Source organism: Microtus oregoni, unplaced genomic scaffold (genome assembly GCF_018167655.1).
Source record: "Microtus oregoni isolate MIOR12 unplaced genomic scaffold, Mior012 000054F_ref0000373, whole genome shotgun sequence".
Taxonomy (NCBI): Eukaryota; Metazoa; Chordata; class Mammalia; order Rodentia; family Cricetidae; genus Microtus; species Microtus oregoni.
In genome coordinates this window covers 1,621,888-1,635,774 of record NW_024543830.1, presented here as the reverse complement: position 1 = coordinate 1,635,774, position 13,887 = coordinate 1,621,888, and the positions used below count along the sequence as shown (strand labels likewise).

Below are 13,887 nucleotides of genomic sequence, written 5' to 3'. Positions count from 1 at the left end.
CAAGATCTCACCCTGGGTCTGTGGTGTTCCTCTTGCTTCATGCTTTTGAGTGCTATGATTACAGGTGTAAGCCACCACTCCTTGTAATGATGAGAGCGGGCAAGCCTGCTTTTCATCGGGCCTGGCTCCCACATGGCTAGCTTAGCCCCGGGAATAACAACACATAAATTGTATTCATTTAAACACTGCCTGGCCCATTAGCTCTAGCCTCTTACTGGCTAATTCTCACATCTTGATTAACCCATTTCTAATAATCTGTGTAGCACCATGAGGTGGTGTCTTACCGGGAAAGACTCAGCATGTCTGACCTGGCGGCTGGCTCCATGGCAGCTGACCTGGAGAGGAGAGGTATGGCATCTGCCTAACTTCCCTTCTTCCTAGCATTCTGTTCTGTTTACTCCACCTACCTATGTTCTGACCTATCAGGCCAAGCAGTTTCTTTATTAATTAACCAATGAAAGCAACAGATAGACAAATGACCTTCCTACATCAACTCCAGCTCATTTAATTAATGAATTAGCTTTTATAAGACAGGGTCTTTATGCCAGACTGCCTTAAATTTGCTTTGCAGCCTAGATCCCCTTGAGCCTCAGATTCCCTGCCTCTACATGCCCAGTGCTGGGATGATTGGAGGTGTGAAGCTAGAACCAGGGCTTCTTGGATGCTAAACGAGCCCTGTGCCAACTAAGCTACAACCCCTCACTGGTTTTCTGAGTAGGTGACACATTCATTCTACTGAAAATCTGGAAGTTAGAGACGAGCTAATGGGAAGGTGAAATGTGTAAAGTCTCACTCCTACTTCTGTCCCCAGCCCCGCCCACTAGTCTCCCTTCCTAGCAGCAATCCATGCTATCAACTTCTTGTAAATATTTCTAAAGATACAGTTATATGGCTGCCCTTTTATACACGAATGATATTATGTTCTACAGTCTGTGTTTTGTCTCGTTCTCACGTAACTGCACAGTCTCTGTGAGCGCATTTCATGCCATAAAGAGCTTCCTTGTTCCTTTTGTTTAAAGTGATTCAGTTTTCCATTGCGAGTATCGTAATCTAATCAGCGACTGTTATTAGGCTGTTTCCAAACTACACTTACTACAAACAATACTGAAATGACTTTCTTCATAAAAGTGTTATTTCCCAGGTGTGCGAGTGGAAACGGAACAGCTGCGTGAGGGGCAGGTGCAGTTTTATGTTTGACTATACACTATTGGTTTTCTTGGAGTCTGTAGATATCTCATTTATCTATGCATCCCTCATCACTGTTATAAAGCCTAGAACAGAATGTACACTCAGTGTGTATACACACACACACACACACACATTGAGAAAGGGTCTCCTACAGAACTGGCTAGCCTTGAACTTGGTGCATAGCTGAGGGTGACGACCTTGAACTTTTGATTTTCCCAAGGCCTCTGTGTTCTGAGTGCTGGGAGTGTATCATATCTTGTTTATATGTTACTAGGGATTTAAGCAGAGGCTTCCTGCATGCTAGGCAGGTGGTCTACCCACTGGTTGACATCCTTAGTCCCATTTGGTATATATATTTTTAAAAGATTTATTTATTTATGTATATGAGTGATCTATTTGCATATAAGCCTGCATGACAGAAGAGGGTATCAGAGCTTATTATAAGATGGTTGTGAGCCACCATGTGATTGCTGGGAATTGAGCTCAGGACCTCTGGAAGAGCAGCCAGTCTCTTAACCACTAAGCCCCCACTCAGTATAAATACACACACACACACACACACACACACGCACAATACAAACACATACATATATACATATATACATGCTCTGGAACTTGCTCTGTAGACCAGGTTGGCCTCAAACTCACAGAGATCCTCTTGCCTCTGCCTCCTGAGTTCTGGGGTTAAAGGTGTGCACCACCACCACCCAGCATATATTTTTAATAAATAAACAAAGACTAAAAGACTACTAGATTTTTGTTTTTTGTTTTTTTTAAAAGATGATCTCACCATGTAGCCCCCTGGCTGTCTTGGAACTCTCTATGTATACCTGGCTGGCCTCAACTCACAAAGATCAGCTAGCCTCTACCTCCTGAATGCTGCGCTTAAAGGCATGTGCTTGGCAGAAACAACTAGTTCTTCTAGCAACATGTTCTTTCCATGCAGTGTTCAATTCAAGCCAAATGATTCATGTTCAAACCAAATTCCAACAATATATTGGAGCAAAACTCATTGCCCCTTTTTTATTTCAGTATTTGAAAACTAATCAATTAGCTTTGTTTGTTGTAAAATAAGATCACCTTTATTCCTTTTGTTTATAATTCAAATCATTTTTTTACCTTCATATGCAGGCTCTAACTGTAATGACTTTGTGTCTCCAGTATTTTTCACAATCTCTTAATCCCTTCGTTATTTCCCCTACCTAACCTGCGATCCTAAGAACTCGGCATAGCCCATAAACGCTCTCAGGAGGGTGTTTGCTGCTTTCAGAAATCATCCGCCTCTTTTGTGTTCATTGTCTCAGTTGTGTAGCCTCTCAAGTCCCCTTTTTCCTCCACACAAGGACTGAGATAGTGCTGGAGGTGGCTGACGAGCTGTAGATGTGTTTGGCACATGGTAACGTGGAGAAAGAGAGTTCTTGCACTCATCGTCTGCTGTGTGCCAAGAGTGCAGACTCCTGGCTGGTTACTCCAGCAGGGTTATTGCTCCGGGTTGTGGAGTTGTGCTAGCATGTGGCTTTGAAAGATGAAGAAATGTATCCCCTTAGGACAAAGAACACGAAGAACAAGAAAGTTCCCTTCCTTCCTTCCTTCCTTCCCTCCTTCCTTTTTTTTCTTATTTTGTTTGTTTGTCGAGACTGGGTTTCCGCGTGTAGCCCTGGCTGGCCTGGAACTCTCTCTGTGGTGCAGACTGGCCTTGAACTCAGAAATCCGCCTGCCCCTGCCTTCTGTGTGCTGGGGCAGGCCACTAGTTGATGTTCGTGACTCACTGAAGCCTTAAATTGTTCATTCATTTGTATATTCATCTTGGGCGATGACCCAGCAATCGAGAATTCGGTTCCTTATTTCATGTATTGGGAAACGGAACCTTAGCATGGCAAAAGTCAGCAATTATGTAACACAATCTAAAGCTCAGTTATTTTTGCACTTTTTTCATGTATTGCAACTTTACGTAAGCTGAATACAGACATACAGAAAGCATGTGTGGAAGAAAACAACAGTCTCCATGATTTAGAACTGGATATTAGAGTGGTCAATAATTTCAATTTAGCAATAGTTTTGAAGTTGTCTTTATCTCATTTCTTTCTCCCAATAGCACCAGAGAATTCTTTGAAAACACAACAATGGACGTTTTTGGCTATCTACCAAAATATAAACTCATACTGTGTAGAGTGCTTGGTCACAGCAAGGGGAGTAAGAACAGAAATAACGAAAATAGAAATCTGAGCAACTCCAGTCTGGTGTCTGATTTTACCCGACTGATAAGTTCCTAAGTTAATCTGCTACTGTTTAGTAGATGTTGTAGAACATCTAAGAGTCTACAAATCAAAGACAAAGGGAACACAATTAGCTTCAGCATGTTAGTTCTGACCCACCAAAGCATCATGTAACAGCTCTGATGAGTGCTATTTCCTTAAAGGATCAGGGACCAAGACACTCTTACTTGGAAATGTTGCATTCTACAGAAAGGAATAAAGTAAGCCAGGCGGTGGTTGCACATGCTTTTAATTCCAGCACTTGGGAGGTAAATGCAGGAGGATCTCCAAATTTGAGGCCAGCCTGGTCTACACAGTCAGGGCTACACATGGAAGCCCTGTCTCTAAAAACAAAAAAACAAAACAAAGTAAAAGATGTTCACCATTCAACCAAGAAAACACCTACCAGAATCCAAAGCCCAATAAACCACAACTCCCAGAAGGCTTTGTTCCCGGATGCGTCAGGCACCCCCCTCCCCCGAACTACATCTCCCAGGAAGCCCCACAGCACCCAACCGTCCACTTCCCCCGCCCCTGCTCCCCTTTCCCCCGCAGCGCGGTGGCCGGCTAGCTCCAGCGGTCGGCGGAGCGGGCGCGCGCCGGGGTCGCGCGGTTGCCGAAGGGGGCGGGCACGCGCAGGAGTAGAGGCGTAGGGGGGGGGCGGGGGACGGCTCGCTTGCTCGCTCGCAAGATGGCGGACGAGGACGGGGAAGGGATTCACCCCTCAGCCCCTCACAGGAATGGAGGCGGCGGCGGCGGGTCTGGGCTCCACTGCGCCGGGAACGGTGGCGGGGGAGGCGGCGGCCCGCGGGTCGTGCGCATCGTCAAGTCCGAGTCCGGCTACGGCTTCAACGTGCGGGGCCAAGTGAGCGAGGGCGGGCAACTGCGGAGCATCAACGGGGAGCTGTACGCGCCGCTGCAGCATGTGAGCGCCGTGCTGCCCGGGGGGGCGGCCGACCGGGCCGGGGTGCGCAAGGGGGACCGCATCCTGGAGGTGTGAGTATCGCGGCCGCCACGCCCCGTCCCCTTACCCTTCGCCTGTCCTGACCCCCCACCCTGTCACTCAGGCCGCACCTCCCCCAGCTCGCGAGCCTGCCGCGACCCTCGCCCCCGGCGGGCCTTCGCTGCTCGGCTTGGAGCCTTCTTCCTGGCGTCTCCAGTTTGTGCCCTTGCCCCACCATCCCAGTGCTCTCCCCGCTGTCCCCATGCCTTTGGCTGCTCGCAAACCCTTTGCCTTCTCCTGTGGCATGCTGCTTTCTGCTCTGTACTGACCCAGCCAGTACTGTATCCTCCCCAAGTTCTCATCTTTAGCATCACAGTTTCCTGGTCTCTGCCACTCCCCTCAGACCCTGTGGACTGTCCCTTCTGCCCTCTAGACCCGGTAGGACCTGTGATCAGCTGCTTTTCCTCTGGAGGTATCATCTCTTCCCCTACCTTAAGCTCCCCTTTCTTTTCTTAGTTACTCCCCCATTATGGTAAAGCAAACCGACATTTTTGTATCCACCGCTTGGCCTTTTCTTCCCCCTTTGTAGTCATGCCATCTCGAGTATACCGTATTATCGCATGCGTTTTTTGGGGGAGGGGTTGACACTAGTTTTTCTTCCTATCCTGATATTGCAACCTAATTTCCAATCTGATATCTCCATGACCACATTTCTCTGAGTGCGTCCCTTTTCTGGCTTCCTGTCTTCCCACGTGCACACTCCTTACACTTCGGTAGTGCTTTCCTAGCTCCTACTCCCCCCCCCCCCCCCCACTGCAATCGCCTTAGGTCTTTGCCTTCTCCATTTTCCTCCTGCTCTGTGCTGTTGCAATCCTACACTTTATCTTACTTGTTCGTCCAGATAGCTTTCCCTTCTCTTTGTAAGGCCTCTTCTGCTCTCGCAACTACCTTCTGCTGCAGCGGCTTCCTTCACCATACTCCTTTAGGTGGCTCACCGTCACCACCACAGCCCTTAAAGCTCCCAGGATATTGCCTTGTCTTGGCAGTTTCAACCCAGACCTCCACTGCTCTAAGCTGTGTTGTGCTTATGAGTTTGTACTTTGTACTAAAATTGTATAGTGGTTGTTGGTTGGCTTGTAGGTGCTGTATGCATTCATCGTCTCCATCCTCCTTCAACCCAGAATTCCTCTACTGCATCTATATTGTATCCCCATGACACATGGGCTCACCCCTTCCATGATAGGATTTTCCCACATAAATCTTTTTAAACATTTCATTTTAATTACAAGTTTCACAGCTGCCTGTTTTCATTTTGCAAAGCCGATTCGCCTAAGGTCTGTACTGACTGTATCTTCCAGAGGAGTCGGTTCCCTTCTTTCCACTTTTGTGCCCATTACTCTTGCTCTGTGAAATCATTCCTTCTGCTTCCTCATCTTTCCACTCTGAGAAGGAGTAGCTCACTGACGCGCTGACGCGTGCGTTTGGAGCTTTTGTACATTTCCTTTGACCTTTCTGGAAATAGATGCTTGCTTTTTTTTATTACTGTATTACAGACTATTTTCTAATATTCTCTGGCAGTGTGTTCTTAGTCTTTGTGGGAGCTTTAAGATACTGAATGCAATAATGACTTTTGATGCTCTGTACCTGAGTACCCAGGTATTTATCTTCTAGACAACCTCAAATCTGCGACTGATGATTTCTTTTGTTAGAAAAAGTTATTTTGCTTTCCCTTTGGAAATTAACTCTGATTCAACCTTTTATTTTTAGATTTGCAATATATAAAAGTTTAAGTGTATTAAAGTTGTAGGTCATTTGCAGCTAATGTCATCTACCATGAGTGCATAAGTCAAGAGATACAGTTGGTGGCTATTTGCCTTTATTGCAGCCGGCAGCAAAGAGCCCAGCTGTAAAGGAGTCATTGCAGCAAAGATATGAGTGATTCTGTGGACCCCTGGGAGAGGGCTTTGCCTTGGCCCGCAATACAGGCCAGGAGCCTGGAAGTAGAAGCTAATGTTTTGGTACTGTCCTTGGGTGAGAGTAGTTTTTGTCATTTTAGGTCGCAGGGGAAAGAAACACTGCCTGGAGAAATTCTCTCTGAAAGGCCGATGGTGATAGAAAATCTTCATGGTATTGCTTTGTCCCCTTCCAGCTGCTGGTGTTCTGATCTCCAGAGCCTTTGAAACTTCTATGGTACTGTTGTAGAAGTAGTAGTAGTGATGATTCTAAACTGGTCGATAACTTCTGGGACCTCAGTTTGTCTCTCCCTCCCTTCCCTTAGGTTTTCAAGTCAGAGGAGAGAAATCAGGTACTAATTTAGCTTTAGAGACTTGTTTATCTATTTGAGGCAGGGTCTCACGTAGCCCAGGCAGACCTCACACTCACTAAGTAGTTTAGAATGACCTTGAACTTTTGGTCGCCCTGCCTCCACCAGTGTGTGCCATTTTGTTGGCTTCATGTGGTGCTGGGATGGAATCTAGGGATGCAGGGCTTCCAGCTTGGTAGGCAAGCACTCTACCAACTCAGCTATATTCCCAGCCTGAGCTCTTTAATTTGTCTTCTTACTCAAGTTCTTAACCTCTCCGTTGTCTTGGGAAAGCGGTGGAGTCTGAGTTAGGCATAGCTGGATTATTACTGTGTACCTTTAGGATTATACACCAAATCACAGGCGGGTGTCTGGACCTTGATAACGGAGCTTGGAGAGTTCTCCCTATTTTTAAACTCTTCCCGATGCACAGCTTTTATTCCAGCCTTCGTGTTGCAGTTTGGACAGGTGGTAGAGGTGTGAGAGAACAGTGCCTGAGATTGAAGTGGGCACAGACCTGAACGTTAGTAAGAGCACCCGTTTCTTTGTGCTGCTCCTAGTCTGCTTACCAAGGCTCGAGTCCTGGGGTAGTTGTCAGCTGGAGCCAGTATTGGCTCACTTCCTGCTTTTTCCTTTGGAGGCTGACTAGATTGTGACTGGTTTAAGAGAGAATCATGTTCCAGGACTCGGTACTGCAGTGTGAAGAAGCCTGCTGGGCTCTAGATTTTATTACAGATGGGAGGTTTTCTTGAACTAACAATGTTAGTCTCCACCTTATAGTTTTCCCAGTCTAATGTGTACTAAATGTCTTCCCTTTGATGTGCACATACCTTGAGGCCAGTGTGTGAAAGATGCTTTCAAAAGCAGAACCAAAATCTTTGCACTAATTATATAGTATGTGAAGTAACTGGCTTCAGGTTAATTTCTGTAAGGTTAGAATAGGTATAAAGACACTTGATTGATTTCTTGACAGTTTCCTTTTGGAGTGTTGCCGTATGTAGTGGATTTGGAGCTGCCTATTATGTACTCAGGGCTGCATTTGAGATTATGTTTGTATGTTTTTGGCCAGGTACTGGGATCTTTGTGTGTGTGTGCATACAAATGCACAAGGCACACTTTGAGGGCTTCTAAATGTTGGGGCAAATTTTCATGTCTCTACTTCCTATCCCCTCATGGGGTGACTGGGGTTACAGACATTTTCACAGTGCATCCAACCTTGAGGTGGGTTCCAGGAATTGAACTCAGGTGGTCAGACTTGCACAGCATGCACACTGCCAAACCTGATCTGGGGAGTGTGCATTTCAAGCACGGACCCTTAGGGTTGGCTTGTAGGCATTCAAAGTCATGATGCAGGTGAGAAAATGTCAGAGAGTATATGCCTTCCTCCTTAATAGCTACCTGGTAATGTACCATCAGCCTTTCCTTGTTAAGGTAAAGCATAAGATGAATTATGTTGTATGTGACGGTTTGTTTATTCAGGGATTTTTTCCTGTTCCATGTGAAGGTTTGAAAATCAGTGAACAAAGAGTTTGATGCAATAAGTATTTTTACAGTTGAGTGAGTCATGAAACATTGACTGTTAAGTATCTTAAGACCCTTTTAAAAAATTGATTTCTTTTTGGCTCAGATATTCCAGGTAGACTTGGGTAAAAATGCTTGAAATGATTGTCGAGCAAAGGGAATGATGATGGCAAAGTTCTCACACTTTGGTATGCACAAGAATCACCGGGGGCAGTCGTAAGCACAGGTTTGCAAGAAAACTCCTTCGCCTGGTATAGGGAATGGAGCTCACATGCTAAGCCACATTCTCAGAACAACACGGTAGTTATGGACTGTTGTAGACTGTTCTCAGCTCATTGTGCTTTATCATTATGGTTATACTGGAAGTCAGTACCTAGGACTTGGCTAACAAATAGTGACTTATGAAGCGCGGAACTCCAGAGTAAAGGGAAGCCAGTTCCTCAGCAAGTGGTCTGTACAGTTGTGCTTACTTCCGTGGAACTTGCTGTTGGCCTGCCACAGCGGTGCACAGTTAAGAGACAGAACAAAGGATGCCGATCGCTGTGCCAGCTTGCAGTGTCTGCTGTGTTAGTTTGCAGTGCGGTGCCTATGCATTGGAACTTCAGCCTCTTGTAGGGAGCTTCAGAGCTCCTCAGGGCAGGGACTATGTTGACTGTTGTGTGTATTGAATCCCTAGCCAAAAGTGCAGTGGTACCTTGCCTTTCTTCTGTGAGTATTTGCTGAATGGATAGGAGTAAATTAGCCCTGTTTTGTGAGGAGAAAGAGTACTGCTTTGAGTGACAGGCAGAATTAAATCCAGCTCTTAAGTTTCCTTCCCATTTTTAAAATATGTTTTGGTTATTGACTGTTAATAGTCAAGTTCCTTAATTTTTATTTTTTAGAAGTTACACAGATCTATACGGTGTATCTTGATCACATCTATCTCAACTTTTCCCAACTCTACTTAGGAACCTCTCATGAGCCGGGTGGTGGTGGCACACGCCTTTAATCCCAGAGGCAGAGGCAGGCGGATCTCTGTGAGTTCGAGGCCAACCTGGTCTACAAGAGCTAGTTCCAGGACAGGAACCAAAAGCTACGGAGAAACCGTGTCTCGAAAAATCAAAAAAAAAAAAAAAAAAAAAAGGAACCTCTCATGACATCTCCTTCCCAACTTCATGTCCTTCTATAATTAATTAATTATATAATTTAAAAAAATTTATTTTTTATATGCATTAGTGTTTCACCTGCATGTATGTCTGTGAGGGTGTTGATTCCCCTGGAACTGGAGTTACAAACAGTTTTTTTTTTTTGTTTGTTTTTTTTTGTTTTTCGAGACAGGGTTTCTCTGTGGTTTGGAGCCTGTCCTGGAACTAGCTCTTGTAGACCAGGCTGGTCTTGAACTCACAGAGATCCGCCTGCCTCTGCCTCCCGAGTGCTGGGATTAAAGGCGTGCGCCACCACCGCCTGGCTTACAAACAGTTTTGAGCTGCCCATTTGGATGCTAGGGATTGAGCCTGGGTCCTTTGGGAGAAGAGTCAGAGTTCTTAACTACTGAGCCATCTCTCCAACCCTCTAATTTTTTAAATTTTTTTAAAAATTTTTTATTTTTTCTGGAGACAGGGTTTCTCTGTGTAGCTTTGGAGCCTGTCCTGGATGGAGCTCACTCTGTAGACCAGGCTGGCCTCGTACTCACAGAGATCTGCCTGCTTGTGCCTCCCGAGTACTGGGGTTAAAGGTTTGCGCCACTACCGCCTGCCCCCCTCTAATTATTTTTAACCCACTCAGTCCAATTAGTGCTGTGCATATGGGCATGGATGTAGGTCACGCACTGGGGCACCAGGGACTCTCCCAGTGGTAGTATTCCTGGCTGTATTCTTAAAGAAAGTTCCTCCCCCAGTCATCAGCTGCCTGTAGCTCCATAGCTGGGGGTGGGGGCTTTGGATAGTACACTATTCTTGATGGCAACTAGCCACTTAAAATCAAGTTACTTTCCTGTAAAAATGGATAGCAGTTGAACTTTGTTTCTATTTGTGAAATGTGACTTATGTTTTTATTTATCCTTTATGTCATGTTGTTAATTTGGATAAGATCGGGGTCTAAAGCAAGCTTTCCTTGCCCTTGCTATTGCTGCTTTTCTCTGTTCCTAGCAAAGGAACCATGACAGCCATCCTTGTTACTTCAAAAATACGTCTTGTCTCCTGAGTGAGGCTGCAAACAAGCAATAGTAATTGAGAATGCTCTTACCTTCCCTTGGAAATCACTTGTGTCAATTGCTGTGACCAAGACAAGGACTTTCAGGCCATGGTGGCGCTCGCCTTTAATCCCAGAACTCAGGAGGGAGAGGCGGGTGGGTCTCTATGAGTTCGAGGCCAGCCTGGTCTAATAATGAGTTTGAGGCCAACCAGGGCTACATAGAGAAACCCCATCTAAACCCCTCTACCCTTCTACCCCACCCTTGAAAAGTGAGTCTTTGATTAGTAGCATAAGGGCTAGTTTTTAATTTGTGGTGGACTTTTCAGCCACCACTATTAACCACTAATAGTTAATTTTGGTTTGTTTTAGGTGAGGGCTTTATTACCATGCTGTCTTGGATAAGTATTTTAGAAGCTGAGCCTCATTGGGAATAATTCTTATGAAATGGTAGATAAACAGAGAGAGTTAACTGGCAAGCAAACATTTTAATTTATGATCACAGCAAAGTGCTTTAAGAACATAATCTGTGGTAAGATTATTCATTGGTCCTTTAGGCGGTGGACCTTTCATTCACGCCTTTATCCCAGCACTCTGAAGGCAGAGGTAGGTGATCTCTGTGAGTTCAAGGCCAGCCTGGTCTACAAAGTGAGTTCCAGGACAGCCAGGGCTGTTACAAGAGAAACTCTGTCCCAAAAACCAAAATAAATAAATAAAAATTATCCAATGGATTATGGCATTACTAACAAAAGGTGTATTAGTAGTGTGCATATGTGTAAATAGTGAATACACGCACACATGTATGGGTATTCATGTGTGTAGCAACATATGTTATGATGGTTAGAAGGTAACTTTGGAGTCCACTTCCTTTCCTTTCACCTTTATGTGGGTGCAGGGAAGAGAACTCGGGACAAGCCTTCCAGGCAAGAGCATTTCCCAGTGAACCATCATCTTGCCATCGCTGTTTGGGTTTTGTTTGTTTGAGTGCTTGTTGGGTCATGTCCACCCTCTGACAAAACTGCCTAGTTCATCCTGAGGCAGCTAGGCCATATGCATGCTAGCCAGGTGGTCCACCACTGTAAGTGTATTTTTTTTTTCTCATGTCGGCCCACTTCAGGTCAGCTGGTTCCACTGTTAGGCACAAACTGTGTGTCAAGTATCACTAGGCTTGTGAGTCAGTAGTCTGGCTCTCTGCCCTTGAGAAGCTTGCTTTACAGTGGGGGAGGTACTAGAAATAGTTTACTCTGTGAAAAGCAAAAGAAAGTAATGGAGGTGAATGAGGAACGGAGTGGGAATTCAGAGGAAAGAGTAGATACGCTTAAGATTGATAAGGGGTTAGATGGTTCATAGAAGGCTTTTATACAGTTAAAATTATGTGTTGTGAGCATGTGGCAGACACAGTGCTGTGTGTAGGTCAGAGGACAGCTTTATCAGGAGTAAGTTCTCTCCTCCCACCATGGCTTCCTGGGGTTGAACTTCTGAGGCAAGCGCTTTTTCCCATTAAGTCTTCCTCCCATTGGCTCCTACTGAAGGCTTTTAAAGGGAAACTGAGGGACAAGTGTGATCTCAGTAGTAGAGAAAGAGGAAGGGTTTCATAGGTTGAGGGTCTATGGGAGGAAGATGCAAGAAGTTCTTAAGATAGCAAAGGTCCTCAAGCTGCTGTTTGCAGGCTGGTGCCATAGAAACTGGAAAGGAAGGTTAAAATGAAATACAAAAAAGGTCTTGAAAGCAGTGCCAACAAGTTGCTTCCCTCTCTCCCCCACCAGACAGTTTCTCTATGTAGCCCTGGCAGGCCTGGAACTCAATCTATAGACTCAGGGGTCTGCCTGCCTCTGCTGGGATTAAAGGCGTGAGCAATCATGCCTGGCTATAAGTTTGGATTTTGTTCTTATGTACTGAGAATACAGTTGTGTATATATTTGTACCCATAGTTTTCTGCACATTTTGTTTTTATTTGGTTGAATACATTTCCATGGCTGGAGAGGAAAAATTGCTATTAGAATTAAAAGAATTTCAGACCATTTTCCCCTCTTGGACTGCCTAGGACTGTATAAAGATGGTAGCTGAGAAGAAGGAAGCTCTGAAACCCAGTGCTAGGAGCAGCTGATGAGAGGCTGCCTTTCATTTGATTCCACTTTCCTGCCTAGTCCGCCCAGCTTCTGAAATGTCTGTTTCCTGTCACCTTATGTTGTAAGTGACTGCGCCTATATTTATCACTGCATTGACAGCATCTTCATCCTCACATGCTGCGGGGCCCTGCCTCTCATACCTTGTTGTAGCTGTGCTTTTCTCTGTCTCTTACTGCAAGATGCTACCTGGGTTTAAATCCTTTCCATTGATGGGCTGGGGAGATGGCTCAGGGGTTAACAGCAGTCACTTCTTTCCTACAGTCCCCAGCACCCAGAGGGCAACTACAGCCATCCCCTCCAGCTCCAGGGGTCTGATACCTACGTTTGGTTTCTGGGCACCTTTGTTGACCCTCATTTGTGTGAGCACACAGAGACCTACATAAAAATAAATCTTAAATCTTTTGTTTTGCCGTAGCCTGTTGGGAGTTGAGGTGACTAAAGATGAGAAGTTGATATGATATTAAAATATATACCTAAAGTCTGTCTTCAGGTGAATTTCTGCCGGGTCAGGAATGTGTTTTGTGAAATGCTCTTAGTTAAACGTCAGGCACTCTGCTGCGAGTCATTTCTTACTACTGCCTCTGCCGGCCCAGGAAGGTTCTCCCTGGAGCTGTTCCCAACACTGGGTATTTGAGTTGCTAAATGAGGCCTTGTGTTTGAGCATCCTTATGTTCATCCTCCAGTGAACTTCTCTTATTGTGAAACTACTTAGTAGAAGCTGGTCTAGAACTCTTGATCTTCTCACTTGCATATTACCACATACAACTTTGAGGCAACATGTGAGGTTGCTCAGACTTGCTGTGTAGCCAGGCAGCCTGCCCTCGATGTTCTTCCATCTACCTGTTGAGCCATCACACCCAGTGGAGAAACATGTATGGTGATTTTTGTTTGTTTGGTTGGTTTTTGGTTTTTCGAGATAGGGTTTCTTTGTATAGTCCTGTCTCTCTTTAAACATGCTCTGTAGACTAGGCTGGTCTCTAACTCAGAGATCAGCCTGCCTCTGCCTCCCAAGTGCTGGGATTAAAGGCATAGGCTACCACCACTCAGCAAGAAACATCTTTTAAAAAAATGTTTTGTTTTTACTTAAGCTATCAAAAACTTGTTTTGGTGTGTGTGTGTGTGTGTGTGTGTGTGTGTTGGAGTTAAACCTAGGGTCTATGTATGCCAAAACACTCTTTTTTTAAGTCAAGATTGTTTTTCTTAATAATTTATTTTATTTTATGTATATTAGTGTATTTCCTGCATGTATGTCTGGGTGAGGGTGTTGGATCCCTTGGAACAAGTTTACAGACAGTTATTAGCTGCCATAGGTGCTGGGAATTGAACCCGATCCTTTGGAAGAAAAGTCAGTCCTCTTAACCCACTGAGCCATCTCTCTAG

At 45.1% G+C, this 13,887-nt stretch overlaps 1 protein-coding gene across 2 annotated transcripts in view; it reads left to right on the top strand.

Moving 5' to 3' along the window:
* Positions 1-4,107: 4,107 nt before the first annotated feature.
* LOC121437853 (sorting nexin-27) overlaps positions 4,108-13,887 on the top strand; it is a 100,049-nt gene continuing 90,269 nt past the window's right edge. For both annotated transcript variants that reach the window (XM_041637942.1, XM_041637943.1), the window contains exon 1: positions 4,108-4,439. In XM_041637942.1, the coding sequence (XP_041493876.1) occupies positions 4,135-4,439 (305 nt within the window). In that variant the 5' untranslated portion in view covers positions 4,108-4,134. The remainder of the gene's footprint in view (positions 4,440-13,887) is intronic.